Raw genomic sequence first — 20872 nt, forward strand, 5'->3', positions numbered from 1 at the left:
CAGCCAGTAGGCTTGGTCTTTATTTGCAAAGACTGTCGCGACAGGGCCCCCACCGTCCACAAGGTGAAGCAAGATGGAAGCCCCGAACAAAGGGAGACCCTCACTTTTATTTCTTGCTAATCCCCTTGGTTACACCCTCAAATTACATCATATTTACATCATGATTACATTGAGAACAGGAGGAGTTAGGGGAGGAGTCGGACAGGTAACTCGAGCATCTTCACACCTGGCGAATGTCCCCCTCCCCCCTTACTAGTGAATCACCTGTGGAAAACAAAGGAAAGGGGCGCCGCTTCCTGCCCCCTGGAGGGAATCCGGTCATAGTCCTTTTGTTTTGGCCGAAGCTGAATACACGATCGTATGCAGGCTATTGTGTCTTCAGTCGGTTAGTCGTCTAAGCCCATCAAGCCGGCTATCAGGATGGTCAGGTCATCCGGGTGGAGCACTGTGTACGTGCCTGCTCGGTCGGGGGATTATGGCTGGTTGGTACCAAGTCACCCCCCTTTGATAGTCTTTGTGATTTGGAGCCGAATAAAAGTGGTCCGATGAAAATCCGAGGTACGGTTGATTTTTGGTGAATTTCCGAAGAAAAAGGTTGTTGAAGTTCAAAGCACTCTCAAGTTTAGATACAATGTAGCAACATTTGATTAGATCAGTCACGGTCAATTGAGTCCGGAAACATTGTATTAGTGAGCTGTCAAAGTGGGGAAGCGGTGGACGCCGGCTGCAGTACCAGCGTAGCCGCCACTAGGGGCGCTGTTCACTAACGCTGATTGGTCGAGACGGCAGCCGGCTGACCCAGAGTTCGTCCGCCCGGTCTACTGAGGGGAATTACATGAAGGGAATCGGGATTCTATAGAGCTTGTCAAAATAGCGCTTCCTTATTTACGGAAGGCTTTGTTTAAGGAAAACAACCCTCTAAAGGGATGTCTCCCGGATGGGGATAGGTGTGTGTGTGTGTGGTGCTTGTGCATTACAAGTGAGCGTGTGGAAAAGACGAGGGGGGGGGTTTCCGGCCACAGACTGGAGACAAAAGATGAGCCACCCCTGGAGCTCTCTTCCTCCATGCATTGCCCTCATCCTCTTTGCTCTCCATCTTCCAACAATCTTTGTCTCTTGATAGCATAGGTCAGGTTTTCACTTCTATTCTTTGTTCATATTTTATGTCCAGATGCTTTCATCTGCTCAATAAATGGGAATTTATGGGCTTTATGTTTTTGTGGTTCTCATTATTCCTGTTATTAGGATAGTGCCATTTGTTGTTGTTGAGTCGTTTAGTCGTGTCCGACTCTTCGTGACCCCCTGGACCAGAGCACGCCAGGCACCTCTGTCCTCCACTGCCTCCCGCAGATTGGTCAAACTCATGCTGGTAACCTCGAAAACACTATCCAACCATCTCGTCCTCTGTCATTAGAATGCTGTTATAACAGAATCCAGTTCTCCAGAGCAAAGGTACCTCCTTCCAAGGGTTAAAATGAAGTGAGTGTTACATTCCTAGAGAGGACCGGAAATAACTGCAGGGGGGAGCAGGTCCTCCCAAGCAGAAGCTTCCCTGTCCTTTCCTGCAAGGGGGTGGTTTTTGTCTCCTCTGCAAGGAGAAGGGGGCTGTTGCCTCTGCTCTGCCTCTTCTGGGACCTGGTGAGTCTCTTCTCTCTTCTTGCATGGGCTGCAGGGGAGGGGGGCTGGGGGGCTGTTCGGCTCATGCAGGGGGAGATCCCCAAGTCAGGGAGCAGAGGGTCCTTCTCTTGCTAAGAGGTAAAGGGACCCCTGACCCTTAAGTCCGGTCAAAGGCAACTATGGGGTGCAGCGCTCATCTCCCTTTTCAGGCCAAGGGAGCAGGCGTTTGTCCACAGAGTTTCTGGGTCATGTGGCCAGCAGGACTAAATAATAATCATCAGTGCTTTTTTCTGGGGGGACGCAGGGGGACGAATACCCCTAGACATTTTCTGAATCTAAGTTTGGCCTCATTGAGGGGCAGTATTTCAATATGAGTAGGAAAATGAGAGTACCCCTAAACATTTTTAAAGGAAAAAAGGCATTGATAATAATACTAATTTATTACTTAGACCCCGCCCATCTGGCTGGGCCTCCCCAGACACTCTGGGCGATTCCCAACAGAATATTAAAAACACAATAAAACATCAAACATTAAAAACTTCCCTAAACAGGCTTCTGAAAACTCAGATAGTTCTGTATCTCATTGACATCTGGTGGGAGGGTGTTCCACAGGGCAGGCGCCACCACCAAAAAGGCCCTCTACCTGGTTCTCTGTAACCTCACTTCTCACAGGGAGGGAACCACCAAAAGGCCCTCGGAGGAGGACCACAGTGTCCTGGCTGGCCGATGGGGGTGGAGACGCTTCTTCTGGCGCAATGGGACACCAAGAGGGAAACCATAGTGCCCAGAAACGCTGTTTACCTTCCCGCTGCAGCAGTACCTATTTATCTACTTGCACTGCGTGCTTTCGAACTGCTAGGTTGGCAGGAGCAGGGACCGAGCAACGGGAGCTCACTCCATTATGGAGATTTGAACTGCCAACCTTATGATCAGCAAGCTCAAGAGGCTCAGTAAAGCCAGAGCGGGCGGCAAGTTCTCAGGAGGCCTGCAACTGTATTATTTACCTGGACCCATACCCTTATTGCCCTTCTAGGGAGGGGTCTCTGCATCGGGGAAAAGTGATGAGTTTATGGATTATTTGATTTCTATACCTCTTCATAGATTAGAAAAATCTCTAAGCAGTGCACAGGAAACGAAAGCAAGCACAGACTACGTAAACAAAAATATTGCAAAAATACACAGTTGCATATAAAAATGTTACATTGATACAAAGTTACTCATATAGATAAATAATGTAAATCAGTGAAATTAATAAACCCCATTTATTAACCAGATGGAAACATTGAGACATAAAATATACACACACCAAAAAAATGAAAACCTGACCTATGCAAAAAATGAATAAACACTCTTAGAATACGGAGGGCGGAGACACATCCTCACTTAATAGAGAACTTTTTTCTTCTGACAGTGTGCAAATTTTATAACAGAACAATGTATTTGCTTTGTAGAATTTGCCAGCACCTCTCATTCAGAATTTGACAGGTGAAAAGGGGGATCCCTAACATTCTCTTGGAGGCTTCCTGAGAGCACAGATGCATGAGCAAGACTCAGCTGGCCCTGAAGCAGGAAGAGACCATGCTATGGAAACGGGGAGGAGTGGGGGATTCTGGGAAAACCCTGTGCAGAAGATCCTGGGTGAGGAGGACACCCTTCGCTCAGAGGCGCAGAGCCGGCAGTTCAGGCAGTTCTGCTCCCAGGAGGCCAAAGGACCCCGTGAGGTTTGCCGCCGACTCTACCAGCTTTGCCACCAGTGGCTGAAGCCAGAAAGGCACACAAAAGCTGAGATGCTGGACCTGGTGATCTTGGAGCAGTTCCTGGCTGTCCTTCCTCTGGAGGTGGAGAGCTGGGTGAGGGAATGCGGATCGGAGACCAGTTCCCAGGCGGTGGCCCTGGCCGAAGGTTTCCTCCTGAGTCAGGCGGAGGAGAGGAAGCAGGTGAGAGAGACTTCCCTCTGGATGCTCCCAAGGGGCTCAATAGATAAGGGAGAGTATCCCAAATGCTCTACTAATGGCCCATCCTTTTTTTTTGGAAAGCATCCAAGGCGGGATATCAGAAGCCTCTAAATTTTTTGCCTCTTTCATTCTTATTCTGACCCTCTTCCCTGTTTGGAATCCTATTTCAGGGAAAGGTTCTGTTTGCAGAAATGGGTCCTGATTCCTCTGAGGCAGAGAGGACTTCATTGGACACCAGAGAGAAGCCGCTGGGTAAGGAGGAAGGAAGTTTTCTTCTTTTGATTCCATACTGTTGATTTTGAAACTAATATTTTGGGAGAAGCCACTTGGGGTCATGAGGCCAAAGGAGATGAGATATATTTTAGCATAACTAAAATATGAAATGGGGACAAACTCCCAAATGCACCTCTGAGAGAAGCATCCTGCACTCCTGTCTCCCCACTTCCCTTTGTCTCTCGCAGGTGAAAGAAGGATGCCGGCAAGACCTCCTCCTGCATCTCTTCATCCTGGTGGAGGGGAAGCAGCGGCTGAGGAACCGGATCAGGTGAGGGGAAGGAGCTATGGGGGAAAAGAGGCTGGGGGGGGCATTAGAATGCACAATTTTAAAAATTCCATTTAGACATTAAAATAAGCATCCATAGTCAAAATGTGTAGTGAAACAAAGCCATTAAAACAGCACAACAACAAACAGGCAGAAAACAACAGAACAATGTGTAGTCGATAATATTAATGCAGTCTAAGGGGACGACCTTTTTCTTCTTTCAGGGACCAGTGTGTTTTGAAGATGTCGCTGTTCGTTTCACGGAGGAGGAGTGGGCGTTGCTGGATCCTGCCCAGAGAGCTCTGCATAAGGAAGTCATGGAGGAGAATCATGGGATCTTGGCTTCTCTAGGTAAGGTTCCCTCTTGAATCATAATATTTGTTTGGAAATTCCATAAATATATCTATGTGTGAAGCCTCCCAGATTTTGATTGAGCTCAACAGCACCACCTAGAGCACCTGTGATTATAACACCCTCACAGCTCACCTTGAATGGGGGGCTATGGATTCTTTTGTCTGTGGTTATTATTTTGCCATTGATGCCTTTTTAAACCATGATCTGGCTGTTTGAACTACCATGGACCTTTAAGATATAGAGTGGTTAGGGAATCATAGAATCATCTAGTCCCACCCCCTGCAATGCAGGAATCTCATCTAAAGCATTCATGACAGATGGTCTTCTAACCTCTTCTTAAAAACCTCCAAGGAAGTAAAGTCCACAACATTCCAATGGAGACAGTTCCACTGCTCAACAGTTCTTACCCTCAGAAAGTTATTTCTGATAATTAGTCAGACTCTACTTTCTTGTAACTTCAAGCCATTGGTTTGGATCCTACCCTCCAGAGCAGGAGAAAACAAGCTTGTTCCTTCTTCCATGTGGCAGCCCTTGAGATATCTGAAGATGGCTCTCATATCTCCTCTCAGTCTCCTGTTTTGCAGGCTAAACATACCCAGCTCCTTCAACCGTTCCCCATAAGGCTTGGTTTCCAGACCCTTGATCATCTTGGCTGCCCTCCTCTGCATACCTTCCAGCTGGTCAGCATCCTTCTAAAATTGTGGTGCCCAGAACTGGAAACACTATTACAGATGTGGTCTGACCAAGCCGGAATAGAGTGGGACTATTACTACCCTTGATCTGGACACTAGACTTCTGTTGATGCTGCCTAGAAGATCATTCGCCTTTTTTGCTGCTGCATCACACTATTGTCTTATATTAAGCCTGTGGTCAACTAAGACCTCTAGATACTTTCCACATGCACTACCATAAGGCCAGGTGTCCCCCATCCTATATTTGTGCATCTTGTTCTTCCTGCCTAAGTGAAGAACCTGACATTTGTCTCTGTTGAAATTCATTTTGTTAGCTGGGGCCTAGTTCTTCAATCTGTTAAGGTCATTTTGATTTCTGGTTCTTTCTTCTGTGAAATTAACTACCCTTCCCAGTTTGGTGTCATCTGCAAATTTGATTTGCATTCCCTAAATTCCTCTATCCATGTCATTTATAAAGCCATTGTACAACAACAGATTCTGACAATTGTTTTTGCTTTTGCTTTTGCCCTGGTCTGTTTTTTGTTGACCAAACAGATGACAGACATTAGAGATGGCCCAGATTCCATGATTGAGTCAAACAAAAGCTGTCCCAGAAAAGAGCCAGTCTTGTCAAATCTTATGTTTCCATAAATATGTCCCTGAATGCCAGTACACAAAGGCAGTGAACCCTGAAGTACGTCCTCCCATCTAACTCCCTTCAGTTCCTCCTCTCTCAAAAGCGTTAATGAGCTTTGTTCAATAACGGGGGGCTCCATTTTTTTTGAGGCTCTAATCCATTTCTCTCTTCATTGCAGGTGGAGATGGATTGGAAATTAAGAACAAGGGAGACCACGAAAAAATCCACATGGAGAAGCCATATCAATATTTGGAGTCTGGAGAGAACTTCAGCCAGAGCTCCCATTCAGTTTCCCATGAAAGAAATCCCATTGGGAACGAACCCTGTCAGTGCTTGGAGTCTGTTAAGGGCTCTCATATAAGCACAAGCGTCTGTCGACCTCAGAGAATTCACAGTGGAGAGAAACCATATCAGTGCTTGGAATGTGGGAAGGGCTTCGTCTGGAAGATAAGTTTGACTTCCCATCAAAGAATTCATAGAGGGGAGAAACCATATCCATGCTTGGAATGTGGGAAAAGGTTCAACCAGAGAGCCCACCTCACTTCCCATCAAAAAATTCATACAGGGGAGAAACCGTATGAGTGCCTAGAATGTGGGAAGAGGTTCAGCCAGAGGACCCACCTCAGTTCCCATCGAAGAATCCATACAGGGGAGAAACCATACCAGTGCTTGGAATGTGGGAAGGGCTTCAGTCAAAGGGCCCACCTCACTATCCATGAAAGAATTCATACAGGGGAGAAACCATATCAGTGTACGGAATGTGGGAAGAGCTTCCGTAAGAGTTCCGTTCTCACTAACCATCAAAGACTCCATACGGGGGAGAAACCATATCATTGTTTGGAATGTGGGAAGCGGTTCAATGAGAAAACAAATCTAATTTCCCATCAAAGAATTCATACAGGGGAGAAACCATATCAGTGTGTGGAATGTGGGAAGAGCTTCCGTAAGAGTACTTTTCTCACTTCCCATCAAAGAATCCATACGGGGGAGAAACCATATCAGTGTCTGGAATGCGGGAAGAACTTCAGTCAGAAGGCCCACCTCACTTCACATCGGAGAACTCATGCAGGTGAGAAACCATATCAGTGCTTGGAATATGGAAAGAACGTCAGTCATAGCATCTCTCTCACTTCCCACAAATAATTCACAAGGGAGAAACTCTAACTGTCCTTGGAATGTGGAAATACCTTTGAAGGATCAAGCTCATTCCCCATCAAAGAAGTCACAGCGGGGAGAATCATAGGATCATGGAATCATAGAGTTGGAAGGGATTCTGATGGTTATCTAGCTGAACCCTGTGCAAAGCAGGAATCTCAGCTAAAGCATCCATGACAGAGGACCATCCAACCTCTGCTTAAAAACTTTCCACTTTCCACCACCTTCTGGTGGCATCTGTTCCTCAGTCAGATAGGTCTTACCTTCAGAAGTTCTGCCTGATGTTTAGTCAGAATCTCCTTTCTTGTAACTTGGAGCCATTGGTTGGAGTTCTATCCTGTGGAGAAGGAGAAATCACATCTTCCATGTGACATCCCTTGAGATATTTGAAGATGCCCATCATATCTCCATGCACTCTTCTCTGTGATAATCACCCCCAGCTCCCTCAAGCATTCCTCATAAGTCTCAGTATTCAAGACCTCCCTTTTTGTGATATTATTTTCCATATAGAAAGTTACATTTTCCATATAGAAAGTTACATTTGTTAATCAACAATTATATTCCAATTTAATAAAACTAGTAGCTTTCCGCTTAATAATAATAATAATAATAATTTATTATTTATACCCCACCCATCTCACTGGGTTTCCCCAGCCACTCTGGGTGGCTTCCAACAAAATATTAAAATACAGTAATTGGTCAAACATTAAAAGCTTCCCTAAACAGAGCTGCCTTCATATATCTTCTAAAAGTCTGGTGGTTGTTTTTCTCTTTGACATCTGCTGGGAGAGCGTTCCACAGGGCAGGTGCCACCACCGAGAAGGCCCTCTGCCTGGTTCCCTGTATCTTGGCTTCTCGCAGCGAGGGAACCGCCAGAAGGCCCTTGGTGCTGGACCTCAGTGTCCGGGTAGAATGATGGGGGTGGAGACACTCCTTCAGGTCTACTGGACTGAGGCCGTTTAGGGCTTTCAAGGTCAGCACCAACACTTTGAATTGTGCTCGGAAAGGTACTGGGAGCCAGTGTAGGTCTTTCAGGACTGGTGTTATGTGGTCTTGGCGGCCGCTCCCAGTCACCCATCTAGCTGCCGCATTCTGGATTAGTTGTAGTTTCCGGGTCACCTTCTAAGATAGCCCTGCTGAAGGGAAGTGTTCATGCTGCTTCCCTTGTGATTCAGGCTTCTTAATTCCGTGGGACAGCCCTTGAGATCTCTCAGGTATCGTATCACCTCTTAGGCTTCTGTTTTCCAGGCTAAACATGCCCAGAACACACCCAAGGCAGAACTGCTATGACTTCCGTTGCTCTGCACACCAGACTTCTGTTGATTCAGCCTAGAACAGCATTAGCTCCCCCCCCCCCGCAGCATCACACTGTTGACTCATATTCAGTTTTTGTTCTATTAAGACCCCTAGATCCTTTTCACATGTCCTTATGGCAAACCAGGCGTCCCCCATCCTATATTTGTGCAGCTGGTTCTTCCTGCCTAAGCGCAGAACCTGACATTTGCCCTTATTGAAATTCATTGATTGCCTTCATATATCACCTTCAAGGAGCTCCAGGTGGTGCCACATAGTTCTCCCCCTCCTTTTGTAATCCTGACAATAACCCTGTGAGGTAGGTTAGGCTATGAAGCAGTATCTGGCCCCCCCCCCCAGTGTGGGAATTTGAACCCAGGTCTCCCAGGTCATCGTCCAGCCCTCCTTCCAGTATACTACACTGACTTTCTAATGAGACTCTTAGAAATCCTGCATGCATGTGTGTCTGCTTAAAGTTCAGTTGTGGTGTTCTGGTGTTTGTATGCACATGTAACAAAGTAATATAATAAGCACAGTATAATAGTAGATTTAAGGTAATGTTAGCTAGTGAGGGGTAAAGTGTGAGTTTGGGATGTTGGGGGTGAGAGGTGATTGGCTGAGAGTTTGAAAAGGATTTTGAATAAAACATACAATCAGGCCTGTGGCTTATTAAACTTTGCATATTGTCTTAAATGTGTTTGTGGGAGGGCGGTTATTGGTTTGTTTTGTTTTATGCTGTGAAGCACCCTGAGGTCTCTGGATGAAGGCAGTATACAAATTTAATGAATTAAATACAAAAAGTAGTCATAAGCAATAAATAAAACATGTAAAAATGCAAAACCAAACCGAACAATTTCCACATAAATCACGAGAGCTAAAGAAAGCAAAATAGCCACTCAGGTACAACTCCCTATGAAACATTTGAAACCATGTGCTTATGTATACAAAGTTATCTTAAAAACCTAATTATTAAATAAATCAGCTGTGTTCCAACACACACTTCATTCTTCACTCCTTTAGGGTGAAGTGTTCAGGGAAGAGTTCTCTGGGGTGGCAGCGGGAATAAAGGGGGTGTTTGGTGGAATACCCAGTCAAGACCCAGCTCCCAGCTGTGCCCCTTGAATGCAGTGGGGAGGGGGCGCAGGAGGGGGTGGGCGCTGCCAGAGCCCCTCTGAGTGAAGGCGGTGGCAGCACAACACAGGGAGACAAACTAGACCTCTGCATGAGCAGAGCTCATCTAGAGCTCTTCATAAAAGCAAACCTAGCTATACAGCAATGTACCAACCAAGCACAAACATAGATATGTGGACCACATGTCTGGAGCAGCACAAGAAGACCGTGCTGAAACCATTTTGACTCCCAAACTGACCAAATGTTTTCTGAGCAAGGAGGGAGGGGGTGAGGGAACCTTCCCATTGTCTCAGGAATTGGGAAGTCACCATCTCAAAGGAATGGCCAGACTACCAGGAAAGGCAATCAGATAAGGCATCATCGGATAACCTGGCAGACAGGAAAAACAACAACTTTCAAATATTTGTTGCAGACCGCCTTTTCTGTGATGTAGGCATGATGTTTGTGGGGGGTGATCTTGGGTTACACCCCTTCTGTGATGTTTGTATGATGTATGGAGGGGCGGTATGGAGCTCCAGGGCAGGGAATTTAAAATGTCTGTATAAGGGCAGGCACACCTTTGTTCTGGGTCCTCCTCAGGGGCGAGCACCCTGTTGCAGCAGATCAATCAAGATCAGGCTTACGAACTGCTTTGCTTCTCAATATTCTCTGGCTGGCCTCTGTTATTTTCTCTGACCGATAGAGAACCTGCAAAGGACTCTATAAGGGTTCTTGTGTCCCCCATAAGGGAATAAGAGCAGATTTTTGTTTATTACAGTGCAGTGTTCCCTCAGCCTCCTCTCCTCTCCCTCCTCCTTGGGAGTCCTCTGGACAGCTGCTGCTGCTGCCCTGGTCTCTGGGCTGCCCCAAAGAGAGGTGTCTCCCCACACTGCCCCACAGGGGCCTGGGACTGGCGGATGGGCTGGCTGGGCTCCCTCGCCCGCTTGCTTGCTTCCTCCGAACCCACTTCAGCTCCTGCTAACCAGCACCCCCTGGCCTGCCCCGGAGGCACCATTTGCCAGGGGAGCTGGTGACCAAGGCTGCTGCAACAAACAGCCATACCAGCCTTTGGGAGGAAGAGATGATAATAATAATAATAATAATAATAATAATAATAATAATAATAATAATAATTTTTATTTATACCCCGCCCTCCCCAGCCAAGGCCGGGCTCAGGGCGGCTAACAAGCAATAATAAAAACAAGTTGAATGATTACAACTTAAAAAACAAGATTAAAATACAACATTAAAATATTGAAACATTAAAATTTTGAAATGTAGCCTCATCGCAGGAGGAGAAAGGAAAAGAAAAAAGAAAGAGAGGGAGGGAGGGAATCAAATTGGCTCCAAGCCAAAGGCCAGGCGGAACAACTCTGTCTTACAGGCCCTGCGGAAAGAAATCAGATCCTGTAGGGCACTGGTCTCATGAGGCAGAGCGTTCCACCAAGTCGGGGCCAGAGTTGCAAAGGCCCTGGCTCTGGTTGAGGCTAATCTAACTTCCTTAGGGCCTGGGACCACTAGGGTGTTGCTATTTATGGACCTTGAGGTCCTCCGTGGGGCAGACCGGGAGAGGCGGTCCCGTAGGTACGAGGGTCCTAGGCCGTGAGGGCATCAGAGGAGGGAGGGAACAAAAGAAGGCCAGAGGCCAGAGTTGCCTGCAGCACCCCTGAGCATCACTCCAGGCACCCCAGGGTGCCATGGCACACTGATTGAAAACCACTGCGTTAAGTAATATGTTTGAATGTTGAAGGTGTGTGTCTGGAGACAATGGATAAGACAAACACCGTTCGATGTCCTGCTGGACAAGTGTCCAGAGTCCCTCAGCATGCACCTAGTCATCTCCATAAGAGACTGAAACTTTCCCTCCTGATTGAGTTTTGTTGCATGCTGCGCTCACACACCTCCCCTTCCTCTTCCAGGAGGGTTCTCATGTGGCTGGAGGTAAACTCACCTCCATTGTCGCTGACCAGAGTTGTGAGTTTCTTCTGAAACTTGCTGCTCACTGTGGCAAGGTATTTTCTGAACATCTCCACTGCTTCACTTTTCTCTTTTAGAAGTACCTTGCGAAAACACCCGGAAAAATTAGAATATACTTATTCTTCCCTAAGTGTGCCACACACATCTGCATACACTACACTCTGGTGCTTTTCTGTTATACAGTGGTACCTTGGGTTACAAACGCTTCAGGTTACATACGGACTCCACTAACCCAGAAATATTACCTCGGGTTAAGAATTGTCAGCTATGATTGTTTTGAATTCTGATTCTGTTTTCTATGGCATGAGCTGTCCCTCCCAGTTTGGTGTCGTCTGCAAATTTGTTGAGCATCGCCTAAATTCCTTCATCCACGTCATTTATAAAGACTTGGAACAACATTGGTCCCAGGACAGAACCCTGCAGCACCCCACTTGTCCCTTTTTCTAGGATGACAAGGACCCATTACGCAAAACTCTTAACTTCACATACTCACTCCTGGAATCTGGACTGGTGGAGATGGACCAGGAGTGAGTCCTGGGGGGTTGCAGCAGGCAGCTCAGTGAAGCCGTAGACGCAGTGTGTGGTGGCTGTGAAAAAAGACAAACTTCACACCAGGGATCGTTAGGAAAGGAGTGGAAAATAAAACTGCAAATAGAAATCTATGGTGTAACTGCCTTGGGGGCACAGTCTCCAGTTCTGGTCGCCTCTCCTCAAAAAGGATATTTGTAGAGTTGGAAAAAGTTTCAGCCAAGGGCCGCCGAAATGAGCAAGGGGGGTGGCCGGCTTCCCTATGTGGCGTTTGGGGATGTCTGGTTTAGAGGAAGGCGAGTGAGAGGCAACTTGATGGAACTGGACAGGATTCTGCCCGGCCTGGAGAAAGCGCAGAGCGAGAGGGAGCAGTTTTCCTCCCTGTCGCCGAGCGGGCTGCGCTGGCTTGCAAAGGGTTAAAAGGCACTAAGCTGGATTCCTAGAGAGGAGAGAGGAGATCCAGGCGGGGGGGGGAGCCCTTCCCGGCCAAGCGCCTCTCCTCTGCACATGCATCGGTGATCTCTTGGGAATCCGGTGGGTCTCTGCTCTTCTTGCAAAGGGTGCAATGGGGGGCGGGGGGGCGGGTCCCAGGGCTGCGGGGGGGGGCAGGGAGGGCCTTCTTCCTGCAGCTCCTCTTCCTTGGCCCTTGGGGGGGGGCTGCAAAGAAACCCAGTTCAAGGCATTGATCACCAGCAGGAGTTGCAGCCCAGCAGAAACATTAAAATATGCGCAAAAAATAAAAAGCAAAACCTGACCTATGCAATAAAGAAAGAAAGTCTTTGGGAAGATGGGGGGCAGAGAAGAGAAAGCGCTTCTTGGTGCCGTGCAGAGTCAAGCCTGCGGAACTCCCTGCCCCAGGAGGCCAGGCTGGGACCAGGGCAGGGAGGAGGAGGAGGAGGAGGGGCTCTGCTTGGCTTCTTGTCTCCCCAGCGATGCTGCTGAATCCCAGTTGCTGGAAGGAAGCGCAGGGCGAGAGAGGGTCCTGCCGGGGGGCTTCCCATTCAGGCCCCAGGGGGAGCAGGAGGGGGGAATCCGGAGGGGCCCCCTGGCCTCATCCTGCAGGGCTTCTCTCCTGCTCCGATGCTGAGCTCCTCAGGTGGAGTGAAGCTCCCCCCCCCAATGAATCAGACAAGGGAGATATCCGGACTCCAGGCTGACACTCGTGTGCCCATTCAGACATGCAGCCGCTCAAGTGTTCAGGGGATCTTTAGGACTGAACAGAAAGCCCTGCTGAGAAGCCCTGGAGGTCTCCCCAGCCAAGGAAACTGAGGCAGGAGAGGCCCTGCTGGAAAGAGGAGCAGGATCCCTTGGGAAGACTCTCTCAGGGATGCTTGAGTTGAGATTCCTGCATCGCAGCGGGTTGGGCTGGATGACCCTCAGGAGCCCCTTCCAAAACCACAGTTCTCTGACCCCAGAGCCATTGGAGGATGGAAGTTTTTAAATGTTTATTTATGTTTATTTATATGTTGGAAGCCTCCCAGAGTGGCTGGGGGAACCCAGTCAGATGGGTGGGGTATAAATAGTAGAATAATAATAATAATAATAATAATAATAATAATAATGGAATAGGAGGGTCCTATATTCTTTAGAGAAATGTTGGACGGTATGTAGTCAATCTTCTTTTGAAAGATCTGGACTTTCAACAATCTTTTTGTCTGCCTCACATAATTAAAAGTAATCCTGCCTTTGCTCTAAGTACTTTGCAGCATGGAAATGATGACGGTGATGATAATTCTTCAATAATAATAATTCCTCGGCATTGTTTTCTTTTCTTTTTTAATATTTTCTTTTAAAGATTTTTTGTTTACATTTTGCATTCTTACCAATATAACAAAACAATATATTTTGGAGGTTCTTGACCCCTGGACTTCCCCCCACCCACTCCGCATTATTTTCTCTGTGCTTGGCTGAGGTGCCTGTGGCTCAGCTATTCATGCCTGTTGCTTGGGAATTTTAGGCCTACTCCTGGTTCCTGCATTTAATAATAATAATAGTAATAATAATAATAATAATAATAATAATAATAATAATAATACCCCAGCCACTCTGGGCGACTTATTCTGCTGGGCTAAGTCATTACCTAAAAGTATTTGCACATCTCTCTCTTCCCAGACTCCTCTTGGGGGGGGTATTGGTTTTCGTTGTTTTTATTATATATTTTGTGTTTTTAATATTGTGATTTTATGTTGTGAGCACCCTGAGACCTGTGGGTATAGGATGGTATACAAATTAAACAAATTAATTTGATAAATTTGATCAGCAAAGTGTTGAATCGAGCCTCACCAGAATCCTACATATTTTTATTAATGTGTTTGTAAGTTTTCCCTGCAGCTATGAATGAAAACAAATAAAGGCACTAAAGGACTAATCTGCATAGTATTATTATTATTTTTAAATCCGAAGTTCACAAGCTAAGAAACTGGTTTCTTTGGTGGCAGATAGAAAAATGAAGTATAACTTGTCTTTGCACCCTTGATGGAACTGTCTCCTCTTAAACAAAATCTGCGCCGACATTTTTAAAAACCGCGCCAGAGTTTTTGAACTCTTCTAGGCAGCTTCCAAATGCAAGAATTGTCAGATTAAAGGCGTCTCTATTCATGTCTGTGAATGTGGGTTCAGGCTGACACAAGCGGGAATAGTTCCTGTCATTTCATAAAATGAAAATCAATTAAATGAATAAAATAATAGTTCCTGCCTCCTTTGCCTCAGCCTCCCGGCCACCATTTCCCTGCCAGATTCTGGCCTCTCTTCACCATCTTGGCCTGGGTTCAAGTCCCCCCAGCTCCTCCTCCTGGGCTGCCATTCTTCTTCTTCTTATTCTTCTTCTTCTTCTTCTTCTTCTTCTTCTTCTTCTTCTTATTCTTCTTATTCTTCTTATTCTTATTCTTAATTGAATTGGTAGACCTCCCCATAACTCTCTCTCCGGCCAGCTCTGCTCCGCTTGACCAGCGTCTCTGAAGCAATTTCCGTTTTCTCCCCTTTGGGACAACAGAGTCCTTTCAAGACCAAAGAGAAAGGCTTCTTCTTCTCTCGTTTTTCCCCCCTGGCATTTGGGATGAATTTCTCCCTCTTCCCTGAGGGGATTTATTTCTCCCTTCTCTTCCCTGAGGGACATTTCTTTTTGGGCCTCTTTTCTAGGTCTCACTTTCTGCATCTTCCGCCTGAGTTTTAGCTCACAATATTTGACGTTTTCTCTTCAGCGCAGCCTCTTTTTCCTTGTCCCCCTTTTTCCCGCCAACTGAATCTCTTTCCTTCAAAGCCTGAGCTTCTCTGTCAGGTTTTGGCTTCCTCCATTTTGTCTCCTGACTGAAATTCCCTCAGAGGTTTCTCCCTCCGTTTCTGCTTCTGCCTGACTCTCTCTTCCCTTCAGGAGTCCTTCTCCTCACAGGACTCTCTTTCCCTCACAAAATAGACAACTTTCTGTAGCAATTCATTCTCCTTGTGGGTTTTATTTCCTGTCATGACTCTTCCACCATTTGAGGCAAACCCCCCAACTCTCCATGACTCCTAGAGATATATATATTTTAACCACCACAGGTTCTCTCTTGGTTTTGGTGTGAGGGAAACCTTAGATGCTTGGAGACTCAGGGAGACGTTGAACGGATAAGAAAGGTTTTATTTACAAAACCAAGTTGGTAAAACAAAGAAGGGTCAGGAGTTGTGTCCTTTCAGGAAACAGTGAACTTATTCATGACACTAAACCTAAAGAGGTTGCAGGCGTTAAAGTAGTAAATGCACAGCTTCTCTTGAACTTCCCTTGCTAAAAATCAAAGGTAGATGTTCAACTTCCTAGGAGGTGAAATGCTTCACTCGGTTCCTCTTTCCTCCCTCTCATTCCTTTACTCAGTTATGAGTTTAATCCTTTGGACGCAGCGCAGCTTCGGGGCTCACTTTCCCTCACTTCCCCTCTCTCTTGGCAATCCCACTCCTCAGGGGTTTCCAAATAGCAACGCATATATGGCTCTGCGGGGATTAAGCTGTGTAACACTTCTTCTTATTATTAATATTATTAATTTATAACCCAAGCTTTCCCTTAAGTTCCCCGGGGAAGAGGACACCATTAAAACACAATTTTAAAAGCCATTTAAAACAAGTTGCAGTGACAGAAAGAAACTGAGTTGTGCTTTACTTGCTTTTTAGCACTTTCCCACCCACAGGAAGCTTGGCCTCATGCATGTGGCCCTCAGGGGCTTGGCCGGATCAGGATTTGGCCCTCAGGACAAGAAAAAGGGGTCCCACCCCAGGAGTCTGTCTGGAGATGTTGGAGATGCAAAGTGCTAGAAGCAGAAATGTGCCCTGAAGTGGGGCTGGGAGGGAGAGCAACTCTTGAGGAGCCCAGGATGAGGACCCTCAATAGGGACTAGTGTCCACACTTGGAACAAATGATTCACTTCTCCATCACCGTTCTGCTTCTATCCCTGGGCTGAAAACACTGAGAGGCAGGAGCCACCAGGCTCATTCGTCGGACAGAAATCTCTTCCGTTGCCTCCACTTTGGGCCTGGTCACTTTCCCCCTAGGAGGGCGAGAGGATTCCTTCTTCTTCTTCTCCTTCCTTCTTCCTTCCTTCTTCAAGAAAGCTCAGAGTCTGGCCTGTGGTGCAGTCCAGCCCTGGTTCCTAGCAAGACTCATCCACACTTGCTCAGAGAACCTTTCTGTTCTCCTGACAACGGGTCAATTTTATAACAGAACAATATATTTCTTTTGCAGTATTTGCCAGCACCTCTAAATCAGACAGGCAGAACTTGGTCAAAGAAAAGATGGATTCCTTCCTAAAGATGGATGAACAAGACTCAGCTGGCCCTGGAGCAGGAAGAGGTCATGGCATTGTCAATGGGAGCAGTGCAGGATTCTGGGAAAACTGTGTACAGAAGCTCCCAGGAGAGGAGGACACCCTTCGCTCAGAGGCGCAGAGCCAGCAGTTCAGGCAGTTCTGCTCCCAGGAGGCCAAAGGACCCCGAGAAGTTTGCAGCCGACTCTACCACCTTTGCCACCAGTGGCTGAAGCCAGAAAGGCACACGAAAGCTGAGATGCTGGACCTGGTGATCTTGGAGCAGCTCCTGGCTGTCCTTCCAGCGGAGATGGAGAGCTGGGTGAGGGAATGCGGAGCAGAGACCAGTTCCCAGGCAGTGGCCCTGGCCGAAGGTTTCCTCCTGAGTCAGGCGGAGGAGAGGAAGCAGGTGAGAGAGACTTTCCTCTGATACTCCCAAGGGGCTCCAAACAGGAGGGAGAAGATCACTAAATCCCATCCTTTTTTGGGGGAATGTCATTAGATACCCCTCAAGTTTTTGTCCCAGCCATTCCTTTTCAAACCCTTCGCCACATTCTCTATTACAAATTCTTGTTCCTATTTCAGGAAAAGGATCTTTCTGCAGAAATAGGACCAGATTCCTCTGAGGCAGAGAGGACTTCGTTGGACACCAGAGAGAGGCTGCTGGGTAAGGAGAAAGGAAGTTTTTCTTCTTTTCATTCCATTCTGTTGATTCTGAAACTAATCTTTTGGGAGAAGCCACTTGGGGCCAAGAACCCAAAGGAGATGAGATATATTTGAACATAACTAAAATATGAAATGGGGACAAAGGTCAGAAAGCACCTCTGAGAGAAGCATCCTGCACTCCTGTCTCCCCACTTCCCTTTGTCTCTCGCAGGTGAAAGAAGGATGCTGGCAAGACCTCCTCCTGCGTCTCTTCATCCTGGTGGAGGGGAAGCAGCGGCTGAGGAACCGGATCAGGTGAGGGGAAGGAGCTATGGGGGGAAAGGGGCTGAGGGTGAGGGACAGAGGGCATTTCTGAGACAGAACAAATCTCTCCCCTCCTCATTGCTTCTGTCAAAGCTGCCCCTAACAAAGGCTGAAAATGCCATTAATGAAGGTTTATGTGCAGAGGATACTGAGTAGCCCCTTCACCTTAACTCTGAATGTCGCTAGTATTATTCATTATAAATTGTCTTTGGGGCATCTGGAGAGTCTTTCCATCCCAGAACAACACACAGGGAGAGGAGAAAGGGATTCTTCCATTTGGCAAACTGGAACACTTGCACAGACAAATTGATCTGAATAAAACAACGTGGAGTTCATTAAAATAAGCACCAATAATCCAAATGTGCAGCAGACCAATCCAGTTAAAACAGCCCAGGCAGGAAGCAAAAGAGCAACGTGCAGGAAATAATCTTTATGCTGCCTAAGAGAAGGATATTTTATTTCAGAACTCAGTTTCTTTTGAAGATGTCGCTGTTCGTTTCACGGCTGAGGAGTGGACGTTGCTGGATCCTGCCCAGAGAGCTCTGCATAAGGAAGTCATGGAGGAGACTTGGAGGACCATGATCTCTCTGGGTAAAGTTCCCTCTTGGGTCATAATATCTGTTTTGGAATTCAGTAGATATTTCTCTGGGACAAACCTCCCATATCTGGATGGATCCCAACGAGTGCCAGGGATTCTCACCCCCACAGCTCACCTTGCATGGGGGGCTGGGGACTGTTTTTTCTGTGAATATTGTTCCTCCGCTTCTCTCTTTTTGCACAAGGATCAGGATGTGGATAGACTTTCTGCATGTTTTGAACCAATCAGTTGTTCCATATCCAGTTCTAACCGTAGCTTCTGGCTTAGGAACAGCTTCTTTCTTTCTTTCTTTCTTTCTTTCTTTCTTTCTTTCTTCCCTTCATACAGTGTAAAGCTGTGGACTTTTCTTCATCTACTGCTGACTCAGGTTTTCCCCAACAGATTGTGTCCATTCTCTCACCTGCATTCTCTCTCAAACCTCTCCAGCCATTCTGCACATTTCATCTCTTAGCTGCTGGTTATGACATATCAAAAGGCATTCATTGTTATTTTTGCTATAATTTACTAATTATGATCTATTAGTTCTGCTCCCTTGACTGTCTCTGCTTCTCTGCACTTACAAATAGTTACCGTCGGTTTTCAGTCCGTTTCACATAGAAAAAAGAAACAGAGAATGGAGATTTACGAACAGTGTAGCTTTGAAGCTAAAGGCAAAGTTTCAGAACTTTATATTCATTTTAATCTTTTGAAATCACCAGTACTTAGTTTTGAGCTGTTTTGAGATATTTTCCAGACCCATTTAGAATTCTGTCATTACCCAGCAGTTTAATTCTCCCCTGGACGCTAGGTAATTGGTAGACAGAGAATCCAATTCATATTCAAATAGACTTCTGACCTTGCAGGTGGAGTTGGTTTGATGATTGAGCCAAATAAATTTCATCCCAAACAAGAACAGGCTTTTTGAATCTGAATTTCCCATAAATATTTCTTTCTTAGGCTCTGATTTGTTCCTCTCTTCATTGCAGTTGATGATGAATCAGAAATTAAGAACAAGAGACAACACAACAAAATCCACACAGTGGAGAAGCCATATTCTATTGGGAAGAAACCCTATCCGTGTTTGGAATGTGGAAAGAGCTTCAGTGACAGCAGCAATCTCGCTTCCCATCAAAGAATTCATACAGGGGAGAAACCCTTTCAGTGCTTGGAATGTGGAAAGAGCTTCAATCACAGTTCACATCTCAAAGCCCATAAAAGAATTCATACGGGGGAGAAGCCATATCAGTGCTTGGAATGTGGGAAGAGCTTCAGTCAGAGCAGCCCTCTCACTTCTCATTTAAGAATTCATACAGGGGAGAAACCATATCAATGTTTGGAGTGTGGAAAGCGCTTCAGTCGGAAGAATAGTCTTACTTCCCATCAAAGAATTCATACAGGCGAGAAACCATATCAGTGCTTGGAATGTGAGAAGTGCTTTACTACGAGAGGTGACTTTCATCAGCATAAGAGAATTCACAGTGGGGAGAAACCATATCAGTGCTTGGAATGTGGGAAGAGCTTCAGTCAGAGGGCCAATCTTACGTCCCATCAAAGAATTCATACAGGGGAGAAACCATATCATTGTTTGGAATGTGGGAAGAGCTTCAGTCGCAGCTCTTATCTCACTTCCCATCGAATAATTCATACATGGGAGAAACCGTATCAGTGCTTGGAATGTGGAAAATTCTTCACTACAAGCAGATACTTCCGTCTACATCAGAGGATCCACAGTGGTGAAAAACCATATCAGTGCTTGGAATGTGGGAAGTTCTTCACTACAAGCAGATACTTCCGTCGACATCGGAGTATTCACAGCGGAGAGAAACCATACCAGTGTGTGGAATGTGGAAAGAGCTTTTCCAGGAAGGACAGTCTTACTTCTCATCAAAGAATTCATACAGGGGAGAAGCCCTATCAGTGCTTGGAATGCACAAAGTGCTTTGCTGCAAGAAAAGAGTTATGGCGACATAGGAGAATTCACACTGGGGAGAAACCATTTCAGTGCCAAGAGTGCGGAAAGAGATTCACCTTCAAGCAAACTCTCACTTCCCATGAAAGAACTCACAGTGGGGGAAATCCTGGAATTATAGAATAGTAGCTTTAGGAGGAATCTTGAGGGTCATCTATTCTAACCAGTGCAATGCATCTTCTTGATGTTTAATCAGATTAGGCTTGGGGTTAGGCTCCCCAAGGCTGTCCAGTGAGCTTCATGGTCAAGTAGGGATTTGAACCCATGTCTCCCAGGGTGTAGTCGAATCCTGTAGGCCAGGGAATCCTGCCAACTTCCAAGAGACTGCAATCTACTCACAGATTAAAAAACTGGCAGTGATCTACCCCCATTTTTAGGGGTTCGGTCAAAGCCCCATTTTGAGGGGGGTTGGGAGGCATAAGTTGGTTGGCTTTTGGGGGGGCGCAACATTTTTACATTATTTTGGGGTCAAAGAGAAACAGTAGCTCACCGAAGGATGGCAGCGGGGCAGGGCAAGGTAGCGATCAACAACGATCTACCAAAACCTCGCGATCGACCTGTTGGACATCCCTGCTCTAGGCAATATACTGTACTGGCTCTCCCATGAGACTCTTAGAAATTGTTTGTGCATGTCTGGTGTTTGTATTTAAAGCTGTATACTCCTCTAGCAAAGTAATTTATGTAATAATAGTAAATCAACTAATATATTATAATAGATTTAAGGTAATAATAGCTGGGGGGAGGGGCTGT

The 20872-nt window shown here is 46.3% G+C and overlaps 2 protein-coding genes across 3 annotated transcripts; both read left to right on the forward strand.

Annotated features, from left to right (window-relative positions):
* Positions 1 to 1475: 1475 nt before the first annotated feature.
* On the forward strand, positions 1476 to 20305 carry LOC128400493 (zinc finger protein 420-like). Its single transcript, XM_053362707.1, has 7 exons — positions 1476 to 1638; positions 3069 to 3554; positions 3743 to 3824; positions 4034 to 4116; positions 4338 to 4464; positions 5954 to 6856; positions 19224 to 20305. Exons 2-7 carry the CDS (start codon positions 3153 to 3155, stop codon positions 20246 to 20248), a joined length of 2622 nt encoding a protein of 873 aa, XP_053218682.1. The 5' UTR covers positions 1476 to 1638; positions 3069 to 3152; the 3' UTR covers positions 20249 to 20305.
* Positions 15918 to 18052, forward strand: LOC128400481 (zinc finger protein 213-like). Of its 2 annotated transcripts, none has more exons than XM_053362691.1 (3): positions 15918 to 17016; positions 17193 to 17274; positions 17485 to 18052. In XM_053362691.1, exons 1-3 carry the CDS (start codon positions 16597 to 16599, stop codon positions 17730 to 17732), a joined length of 750 nt encoding a protein of 249 aa, XP_053218666.1. In that variant the 5' UTR covers positions 15918 to 16596; the 3' UTR covers positions 17733 to 18052. The 2 variants fall into 2 exon arrangements, with proteins under 2 accessions (XP_053218666.1, XP_053218667.1); XM_053362692.1 differs by having other exon boundaries at positions 17199 to 17274.
* Positions 20306 to 20872: the final 567 nt, after the last annotated feature.

Source organism: Podarcis raffonei, chromosome 13 (assembly GCF_027172205.1).
Source record: "Podarcis raffonei isolate rPodRaf1 chromosome 13, rPodRaf1.pri, whole genome shotgun sequence".
NCBI lineage: Eukaryota > Metazoa > Chordata > Lepidosauria > Squamata > Lacertidae > Podarcis > Podarcis raffonei.